Here is an 11621-nt window from a genome sequence, read left to right as displayed (position 1 = left end):
AAGGGACCCGGTTCAGACTGCGCAGCTGCTAATGCTACGATGCAAAGTGCTCGCTAGCGCCTCCTCTGGTCGGGGGCTCTCTGTCTTGTCAACTTCCCTAAGGAAACCCAGGATCAGGAGCTCACAGTACTTGGCTGCTCCGGGCCTCGGAGGGGGACAGGTGGCTGGGAGCAAAAAGCCCATGTCCAGGCCAACCCCTCACCAAACTACGGTATAAATGATCTGAACCACCTTGTTGGCTGCTGTGAGCCGGCGTGGGTCTCCAGGGCAGATCTCTTATGGACATCAATAGTACCTTCTTTAATGGGGCCACCAAAGCACGAGGAGGCTGTGTGTACTTGTGTGCACGCACGTTTGTGCAGGAGTGTAACGTGTGCATGGACTCCGGTAGGTACATGCATGCATGGGCGTGCACGCTTGTGTGTGCGTGTGTGTGTGTGCGCATGGGTGTGTTTACTACCAATCCCACACCCCAGGAAAACAGCAACAATTCTTTCGAAACACTGCAACAAGTGGGTTCTGATACACTCTCTCTTTTTTTTTTTTTTTTTAAGGTCATTAAAATGTTTTGTCCGACTGTGGGAAATGTGGTTAAGACTCATTCAGCTTAAAAAAAAAAAAAAAAAAAAAAAAAAAAAAAAGACTCATTCAGCTTGTGATGGACCGGATACTACAGATTTTAAAGAAATGTCTTCTTTTCAGTCTCTGAAATTCACCGGTTAGGGCACAGGAAAGCAAAGAGGAATACAGCCCTCAAAAAACAAAGACACTTTCTCGAGTATTCAGATAAGATTGCAATATTAAAAGGCCTTTGTGTTCATGTTTTCATAGAAAACAGAAGACCATAAAAATAACTGCAATCACTTAGAGGTCTGCTTCGTTGAGAATCTGAGCCTATTATTGTCTATTAACTATACTGAATTCTCCAGGGCAACGTGAGTCTGGTCCAGACATAAATGAGAACCATCCTGACTGGCTTTGGAGGCAGGAGTCCTGTGACCATGGCCTGTGCCTTCTCCGTGCCACAGAAGCTCCCATCTGAGTCTCTGCCCAGTCCTCTCCAGAATCCCTAGCTGTTCCCTTCCCTTTGCCCTTAATCTCAACAGGTATTTGTGTGGAAAGTGCCGAGTTGATGCAGCCGAAGTGCTTAGAACAGTACGTGGCATTAAATGTTAGCTACTGTGAAAATTTGATTGCTGACATTTTTATTATTATTATAAATCAAAATTATAAAAGCACATAATGTGTTTATTATGATGATGTTTACCATGATGAGACCTTTTATTCCTGGAGGTCCACACGCATCTCTATCAATAACGGGGAAATTTGCCTTCCCCATCCACCCCCGTCTGTCCAACCCGGGCCTGGCAGGCCTCAAACCTTTGGGAATCCAGATTCTTTGGGTGTTTCCACAAGATGGCACAATTGAAAAACTCAGAGTTGTTCTTTGTTTTTGTTTTCTGTCTTAGGGAGACATTTGTGATTTTTGAGTGTTGCAGGACAAACAGAACCGTGACTCGCATCTCAATATAGACGTCTGATTTCATGCTCTCTTGACAATTACACCACACTTCCTACAGCTCTGATGTTTTTCGTCCTAAGAATCTCTCCCTTCTTGCTTATCGCTATATTTACCCACGAGGTCCAAACACTACGTCATGTTCTGCAGGCTGTGTCTAAATCCCGAGATCACTCCTATCTGCCTTCCCCCAGACGGAGGTTCCCAGATACGCCCCTTCTGTACCTCTGTGTTCGAGAGCTGGAACCATGGCTGCTTTCCGTAGGTGAAGATCTCCCAAAGGATCACCCCGAAGCTCCACACGTCACTCTCTGTAGTGAACTTCCGGTACATGATGCTTTCAGGGGGCATCCAGCGGATGGGGAGCATGGTGTGTCCTCCCACCTAGAAGGGGTCAAGACAGAGGCGCACACAGAGTGACCCGTTGGCCAGAATCAGTCATTGCCTGTCTGCACTGTTCATAAGTAGACGTGCCTCTGATGCCTTTTATCCTAAGAGAGCCATGACCTGAACTTGATGTAACGGGGGTCAGAGGCTCAGTGAAGGTACTAACATCCAAGGTCTACAATACTGGGGGTTAGCTAGAGTAGCTACTAGAGATGCTCCCTAAGGGAAGGTAGGTTCCTTGGCATGGAGCTTAGAGAAAGATCGCAAGATGATTCGGGGTGGGAGAGGTTTTAGAATCTGGTACTATAGGGAACCTAACCTCGAAAAGAGGCCCAGAGGGAGGTCAGCAGAATCCCTGAGGGAGGCCATCGAGTACCTGAGTATTTGCAGACATCGGGTTGAACTCCTTGGCCAGGGTGGTTAAAGCATAGAATTATCCAAGGGCATCCAATCCGTAGAACTGTGACCTGACCTTCTATCTGACGATCCTGAATTTCTCACTGTACCTTATGTCTCAGTGTTTCAAGTGAATGGGACAGGGAAGTTCCAAACGTATGGAAGACCACATGCTCATAGGAAATCAGTGACAAAGGCCCGTGAGAAAAGTCTCTTTTAAAATGGCCTAAGGATGGGGCGCCTGGATGGCTCAGTGGGTTAAAGCCTCTGCCTTCAGCTCAGGTCATGATCTCAGGGTCCTGGGATCGAGCCCCACATGGGGCTCTCTGCTCAGCGGGGAGCCTGCTTCCTCCTGCCTCTCTGCCTACTTGTGATCTCTGTCTGTAAAATAAATAAATAAATCCTTTAAAAAAAGTTTAAAAAATACAATGGCCTAAGGAGACCTGTCTGCGGGTCTACAGATCTGACAGTCAAGGACAAGAGAAAGTGACTGACATTCAGGATACCCTTTCCTGAGGAAACATTAGGGAAATCCTCAGGGCCCAGCAGGCTCAAGGTATTAGCATAAGTGGAAGGAAATTCACAGCATGTTTTAAAACTCAGGAACTCACTGCATCGTTAGGAAACAGAATATCAGAAATGGGAACTTTTGGCTCGCCCATAGAATTTGTTGTCAGAAAAGTGCTTGCCGTTGATAGAAAGAGCTCTCTATAAATTTCCTGATGAATGGGGCGCCTGGGTGGCTCAGTGGTTTAAGCTTCTGCCTTCGGCTCAGGTCATGATCTCACGGTCCTGGGATCGAGTCCCACATCGGGCTCTCTGCTCAGCAGGGAGCCTGCTTCCTCCTCTCTCTCTGCCTGCCTCTCTGCCTAGTTGTGATTTCTCTCTGTCAAATAAATAAAATATTTTAAAAAAAAATTTCCTGATGAACTATGAATTAGAAGTTCTCTATGGTCGGTCTGTTGGAGGGACAAGGATAATGAACACCTAAGAAAGAACGACTTATTGGAAAATGGGCTATCTTATTTCTAAAAAGGAAAATGACATTTGCTTTATCCACTTGAAATATTTTAGGAGATAAATGATGATAAGGATTTGCAGAAGCTGTCTTTAACCTGGGATTTTTAAAATAAGACAGCTCTGTGTCATGTGCCAAAGACAAAGGAAGGGGTTTCTTTCAGACAGGCAAAGACTCAGAAAGCTTAGCACTTCTAGTTCTTCAGAAAATAAAGGAGCAGAAATTAATCGCGGATTGCTCCAGAAAACAGAAAAAAAAAAAAAAAAAAGAATTTAAAATAGACAATGACTGGGAACATAACAAATAATGTAGAGCATATAAGTCACAAAAACGCAATTTAAATCTAAGTAGTGTTTGCTAATTTGGTAGTAAAATGTAATACAATCACTAATAAAGTCTTCCTGTAAAATAGAGACGTAAAGTAAATAATAATCCCAATAATGCTAAGAGTACTACGACTGTTACCGTTAACTCTACGGCTCTGGAATGAAACCTTCAGGTAATTTCAGCCATAAGTACATAGAAGAACAGGAAGAGGAATTTTTAGAAGCCTGACAAAGGTTTTGCCTTTTAGGGAGGGAAAGCGAGTTTACAGACAGTCATCAATTGTTGATTACAAGAGTTTCAATTTAAATTTGCTTGCTAAAATTTTCAATGCCTCCTTAAAGAATAGAAATAGTACATATAGCTTCCAAACCAGCTTTTAGAAAAGAGGACCAAAAATCTCTAACCAATACCAAAAAAAAAGGACAAAAAAGAGGGAGGGGCTAATGATGTTGAAGGCACGCTACGGAAAAGAAGTTTAAATAATATCTTTGTCTATCATTCATATCTTTTATACAAAGATAATAATAATATCTTTGTAATCGTTTGTATGTAATGCAGATACTATATCCAAATGGGTTATACTGTCTCTTAAATAAGAGAAAATTTATGTTAAAAAAATCAAGATGTATGTTATTTAGAAAAGACATGAATAGAAGAAAAGAGCAGAAAATATTAAGAATGAAAGGATGCAAAAAGACAATAAAAAGGAAAAATGAATAGATATTAAATATGTATATTTGATGTACACAATATATGATTTAAATGTATAATATTGAATATATAAAATGCTGGCTATTAAAAACATGTGGGGAAAATTTAGAATGCCAAAAATTAAAAGGAGAAAACATAATTTATATCATATTTCAAGATGGCAAAATCCAACATTACGATAATTATGAATTATTAGGCTCCAATAACATGGCAACAAAAATGCAAAGAGTAAAAATAGGCTATAAACCAAAGGAAATTGACAAAACTACCATTATAAGTGGAAAATCAAAACACTTCTTTCACAAACAGACAGATCAAGAAGATAAGATAATTGAAGAGACATTTAAAAAATACAGATAATCAGGTTTAATTGATAGCTATGAGTATTGTGATTCTGTATCTTTCAGCCTCCCTAAAGAGCTGAAAATTATTTTCCATTTTCTGAAACAATTTATAAAACCAATCACATATTATACCTTCAAGGAAAGCTGAAATACCAAGAGGAAAACCATAGTAAACATAAAATAAAAATGGGAAACATTTTCTGTGCCAAATAGAAGTTTACAACAAAAGAATTTTTTTTAAACTTTCTCTTTGAGCAATTAAAAAACTATTTTATAATGTCAAAACAATGAACACTGTTATGCTGTAAATAAACAAATAAACGAATAAAAAAATAATTAAAAAGCCAAAAAAAAAGAGTTAAGTAAAAAAAAAAAAACAACTATTTGATAAAGGAATAATTGAAAATTAAATATAAAACTGTTTATTATGATACTTAAATTGGTATTCATTGAAGCCTATGAAATATAGTTAATTTTTAAATTATAACCTGTAAGCACTTATTTTTAAAGTAGTTAATAAATTAAAATGTGATTCAACAACAAAGGTAGTAAAGACCTATATGACAATGGAAAGAAAGAAGAAATATATAAAAAGACAAAATGAAGAATTAGTATAAAAGAAAGCAAAGCAAAATATCCAGCCAATTTATCCAGGGAAAAAATTTTAAAAGGAGACTATGTATACACAATTAATTGGTAGTTCTTTAAAAGTAATATAACCCTTTGTCAAGGTCAATAAAAGACATAGAGGAGACAAATGCAAAATGTTAAAAATACAACAAAAAATTTGGAAATAAAGATGTCATAATTGATTTACTAGAAAAAAATTAATGAAAAAAGAGAGAAGTAGAAAATTCAAACATGAAAAATAATTACAATTATAATAAAAATTCTATGCACTAAAAAAGTACAAGATCAAGATGATTTTTTGGGCAAGTTCCACTGAATTTTTTTATCCTATTTATACTTTTCCAAAGCAAAAAATAAAAAATAAAAAAGAAACTTTCTCAATTGACTTTCTGTGATTTGAATACTTCTGATGATAAAATCAGTCAAACATAGCATATAGCCTTAAATACATGAATACAGCCATAGATATTTTATCTATATATGTGTAAAATTATCTGTTATGAATATAGCCTCCAAATATGAATAAAATATTATATACTGAACCAGCAAGATATTACAAGAACTCCATATTATAACTCAACAAGATTTATAACAGAAATGCAAGAATGCCTCAGCCCTAAAAAATCTAGTGTTTAAGTCACTAAATTCAGAGATAAAAGAAGAAAATCTGTCCTTTCGAACGATGCCAAAAATTGCCAACACATTTTCCTGATTAAATGCCTGAATTCATTAGCAAAGGTAACTTCCTTTATTTAACACACTGACAATTATATGTGCTAATAAAACTTTAGAAGCACAGAAAAGTATATTCTTTCACTGATTTTACACAATACTGTTGAGATGGTCCTAGCCAATGCAATAAAGCAAAAATAAAAGCAAGGTAGAAAACTGAAGAGTCAAAAACCACTGCATACATATGATTAAGACTTTTTCAAGGTATTAACTAAAAAGCAATTAGAATCATTACACGATTAAGTCGCCCAGATATAAAATGAACCTACAAAAATCAGACTATCCTCATACACCAGTCATAACAAATTCAATGCAAAATAAGATTGTATAATAGCAACAAAAAATTATAATTCCTAGGCATAAACCTTAGCAGAAAACAAACAAGGTCTAGTTAAAGAAAAGTATTGAAAAACATAAAAGATTTTAATACATGGAAAGATATGTCATTTCCTTGAATAGGAAGACTCAATATCATAAATCTCTCATTCCTCCCTCAAATAAGTCTGCAAATTCAACACAATCTAAATGAAAACCCCAATGGAATGATATATGGAAATTGACAGGATGGTACCAAAATTTGTCTGGAGGAATAAATACTTGATAAAAATGAAGATATATTTGAAATAGAACCACAGGGGAGATTTACTCTATCAGATTGCAAAACATATCATAAAACTACAGGAATGAACACACTGTGTTACTGGCATAGATATAGACAAATTTCACTGACCAATGGAACAAAATAGAGTCCAGAGGCAGACCCATGTATAATATCAGAATTTAATATATGAAATGATGGGTTAGTAATCAAAGTGTTGGGACAATGAACTATTCATTTGAAAAGTACACTTAGATACCTACCTCACACCATATACAAAAATCATTTCCAGATGGATTAAAGAGCTAAACATAAAAACAAAACAATAATAATATTAGAAGAAAACTTAGAATAGTATCTCTATAACTCAGGAGAAGGAGGTCTTCCTAAATAAGACTCATGTTCAAGAAGCCATAAAGGATAGTATTTTAGCAATACAACTTGCAAAAACCAAACACTTGTTGCATGGCAAAATACAAAATAAGTACAGTTAAAAGACAAATGACAGAGGAAATATTTGCAATATATGTAACCAAGAATTAAAATCCATATATCATAAAGTTTTCCTTTAAATTAGTTTTTAAAAAGCAACCCGACCAAAAAGAAAAAAATGAGTAAAGGGTAGAGCAGATGATCCACAAAAGGGCTACAAATGAGCACAAACATATGGAGAGATGCCAGTTAAAGCCACAAAGAGACACATTTTTGAATGTCATATGAAAAAAATTGATACTATCTAGTGCTTGAAAAGGTACGAGGACAGAGTTATCCTGAAGTGCCCCTGCGGCTTGGCAGCGGCTGTCCACACTGAAGATGTTGAGTGCCTTTTAACTCAGTAATTTTACTTCTAGGAGTCTTAGAAAACATTTGCTCCTATAAGCAAAAATAATTTGTGGAAGGAGATGTTTATTTCATTGTTTTTAAGGGCAGCAATTTGTCCATCATTAAACACACATTTGTAGCGGTTAAAAGGAATATAGTGGAGTATGTGTAGTGATATGTAAATAGGTCTAGAATACATTAAATGAAACGCAAGACCTTAAATAAATATATATTAGCATTCTAATTCATGTAAAAATGTGTCTACATAAGCAAGTGCATTAAAAGGGAATAGTGCATAAGTCTATAAATGCACAGAAAGATCCAGAAATAGAGTTATTAAACTAAATGTTTCCTCCCGAGAAGGAAGTGAGAGTGGAGTGAGCACTGACCAAAGAGAAAAGCCCACTTCTTTTCGATATGTACGTCTATGCTTTTTGTAATTTTATCATGATCGTATGTCACATTTAAAATGTTTAAAAACTATAAAAGGAAAAAGTAAACATCTGACTAAAAGAAAACCAGTGGACCTAATTTATGTATGTTCTGTCTCCAAAGATGATGTGTGAAAAGAAAAAGTAAGTTTGTGATAGAATTTTGTAGAATAGCTTATTTGATCCGGTTTCTTGGTGAAAAAAATAAAATATAGAAACATTCCTCCTGTTTAAAATGAAAAATTAGAAGTCATGGATTCCTCCAAACTGATGCTGGTGTATGCCTCATTTAATGATTTTTTTTTTTTTTTATAAATTCAGGAGAGGTGTTCCAGACTGAAATCTCCAAGTTTACAGAGAGAGAGAGAGAGAGAGAGAGTAATTCAAGTGTGCTGCTGTAAACCTTGATGAGCGTAAGTGTTTGGGAATAAAAGTATTAGAAGGGCATTAAATGGCTGCGGGGACCCCACTAAGAAAAATTTTATCAAGATGTTCACCACCAATGTGGGTGAAATTTATCAGGCATTCCTCTGGAAGTGGACTGAAATATTTCAAGAGGCCAGTAATCAAACAAAAGGAGCAATACATTGGGAGTCAGAGGCGCTGGGCGGGTGACATGAACTTAAACAAGCACTCAACCTCTTTGAGTTTCAATTTTCTCATCTTCAACCTAGGAATCAAGCAATGCCCCTGCTTAAAGAAAGATGAGGTGTGCAAAATGCCACTGAGTATCGTTAAAGGCAAAAGCATATCTATAAAATGCAAGGACTATTCACTCTGTGTCCTTACATGCTCATGGGTGGCATAATAAACTTAATTTCCTGGTTTCCATATTCTCCATAAAGACCTACCTAGCCTACACTGAGTTTCCTCCAGGAAAAAAGTCTACAACTTTCTCCCACATCAGAGAGAGTTAGTCTGGGAAAGGTAGTGTTTAAATCCTTCACTGGCAAAAAATATGGACAAACAGTCCTATGGTAAAACCTAACCAGACAAGCGATGGGCTGACATAATTGTCTTCATAAGAATAATGCCAATGTAGGCACACTGAGTCAGCCACACATCCCTCATTTCATCCCATGGTATATGACTGAATTCCCTATTATCCCCATTTCACAGATGGAAATAAGGTAAGTTGATTAGGGACTGCCTGAGAAATACTAGCCTGATGATCCAAACTCTTGAGTTAAAGACCTGAAAGTTAAGCTCTGGAACGGGAAACATAACAGGAATAAGGCAAAGATTCTAAGATGAGATTCTAGAAAGAAAATAAGTACTTGGAGATCTTTGGTGTACAGTACCTTGGACGCCACCTTCCACCCCTGGCCTATCATGGAGCCCCATGCTCTCAGCCTGGTCATCTACTGTGATGCCCTCTTTCACCCAAGGTACCAGCAGGCACTGCCCAGACCCACTATTTCATTAGCGGCTACAAAAGGTGCGAATTCCAGCATCCCCTCTGCATATATTTGCTGGAAATCTTCTACAGGTAAAAAATAAATGAATAAATAAATAAAATCCCTTGTTAACTATTTGGTTATACAGATAACACTTCATATAAGAAATGCTTGGCTCTCTTCCTTCATTTATCAGAATAATGAGTTCATTCCCTAGTATCGTCCAAAGGTGACCACTAAGAGGCTTGGTCTGGTTTGATTCTGAGAAGCATTACTGACTCTGTATGTTCATGTTTGTGTGTTGCGGGGGGGCAGGTATGTCTTTTAACACATTGAAGTGTTTCAACTTATTGTAATTCCTCTTGCTAATGCTTACAGTTCCATCTTTGGCCAGTGGCAGCCTCTTAAATTTGGTGCCTCTCACATATCCCCAGTAGTCTTTGATAGCATCCTTGCTTCTGACATGAAAAAAATATCGTAGGCTCATCTGGTACCTTTGTTGCCCTAGCCCTAGAAGAAGCCATTTCTCCAAGGAGCCCTGGGTCTCCTGGGTGGACAATGGAATATCTATAGAGGCTACACTGTGGGGCCAGGAGTGTTCCTTGCTCTTGGGTTGGTCATTATTTCTAGGTGTTGCTGATGGAAGTAGCTAGGAAGAACTTTTAAAGGAAAATACATCATGAGTTCATATTGATTTTTCCACTCAAAATCAGGATTACAGAACTTTTACTTAACCTCTTTGATTCTATATCTGTATGTTTTCTTATGCTGAAAATCTTGATTCCTACATTAGTAATAGTATGTAGTTGCTTTATCCTAATATATGTTTCTACAAGACACTTAAAATACGTAATAAACAGTTAGGCTTACATGTTTCATTTTGCTTTTTATTTTGAAGGATTGGCTTAATTCTACAAATTTAAATGTTTATAATGATGTGAAAACTGTCCCACAGTTTCAAAGCTAAAACCAACAAACAGAGTACTGGACTCCAAGTCTGATACCATCTCTGTCCATTCTTCCCACCCTGATCTCCTCTTCCCCTATAGGTAACCATTTTTAGGGGTTTGATTTTAGTTTATTTTTCTATTGTTTTTAACATCAGAAAATACAGATTATATTCATTTTCTTCATTCTCTTAGATAAGAAGTAACATACCATACCTGTCATGTACTTTACTTTTATTCACTGGGGTTCTTGTTCCTTTCACAGCTATCCAGGACCCCACCAAGCAAGACCATGCCGCAGTTTGTCTAGCCAGACCCCCACGGATAGGACTCGGGTGTTTCCACCTTTCCACTGCCAATAGGGAAGATGCACTTTTTACGTGTATCTCGGGGGACTCTTCACCCCATAAAGAATAAAAGCCTTGAATTCCTGTTCAGTGTAACAGGCAGAGACAGACAGCAGCTCCCACTCAAGTGGTTCCAGTCTGGGAGCCACATAACTTTGGAGACACAAGAAGTTTTTCCAGTAGGCACCCAGGCAAGGAAAGCGTTGAAGGATTTCACTGATCCTAAACTCCCATATGGATTTTTTTTTTCTAACATTGGCTGAGCACCCACTGTGGCCCAGCAATCCCCTTTCCCAACTGTGCACGCGTGCGCACGTACACACACACACACACACACACACACACACACACACCTGCCACTCTCAAAAGGAAACACAAGTCTCTCATTCATCCTAAATCTCGGGGGAGAAAAACTACAGAGTAGAAACAAATAAATGCTATGAAATACCAATACAGGTGTTGCAAACAAATGTCTCTAGTGGCTAGACAGTAAATCCTTTTTCGAGTCATTTCCAATCTTTTCAAACAATTGAAGGGGACAGGCCTAAAAGAATGATCAGCTAAGCAGAGATTAAAAAGAAATTTTGATAAAAGGCCACCATGAGACTTTAGGCAAAGAGCCAAACAATAGTTCAAAGAATTGAGTCACATTGTGATAACAAAACTCTCTCCTTTCCATCTATTTAGTGTAAATAATGTTTCTAAGTTCTTATAGTTATAGAAATAAAAAACAGGAATAGAATTGATCCAAACCTTTCCTTAATTTAGCAATAAATAATATTCATTACAGACTAATGGAAAAATATAAGAGATGCATTTCCAAAAATATCATACTTCTTATCGTTCGTATTCATCAAGGTTGTGATATAAATGCATTATTTTTATCTGCTGCCTGCTTCTGCGTATTGCTAATAATTGTAATGATAACTCAATCCCAAAACTCTTACTATCTAGAAACTAATGGTTATTATATATTAAAAATTAAATTTAAATCTTCATACATATTTTTGTCACA

General features: G+C 37.1%; 1 protein-coding gene across 2 annotated transcripts in view; it reads right to left on the bottom strand.

The window, feature by feature from the left end:
- The window catches only part of NTRK3 (neurotrophic receptor tyrosine kinase 3), a 387271-nt gene that overhangs the window by 12623 nt on the left and 363027 nt on the right, over window positions 1–11621 (bottom strand). The window contains exons 17-18 of one of the 2 annotated variants that reach the window (XM_046008586.1): window positions 6926–6967; window positions 1745–1903 (exon numbers count right to left, since the gene is read on the bottom strand). In XM_046008586.1, the coding sequence (XP_045864542.1) occupies window positions 1745–1903; window positions 6926–6967 (201 nt within the window). The remainder of the gene's footprint in view (window positions 1–1744; window positions 1904–6925; window positions 6968–11621) is intronic. The other variant, XM_046008582.1, reaches the window with a different exon arrangement.

This window comes from Meles meles, chromosome 6, assembly GCF_922984935.1.
Source record: "Meles meles chromosome 6, mMelMel3.1 paternal haplotype, whole genome shotgun sequence".
NCBI lineage: Eukaryota > Metazoa > Chordata > Mammalia > Carnivora > Mustelidae > Meles > Meles meles.
The sequence above is the reverse complement of the archived record's forward strand: the minus strand, read 5'-3'. Positions and strand labels throughout refer to the sequence as shown.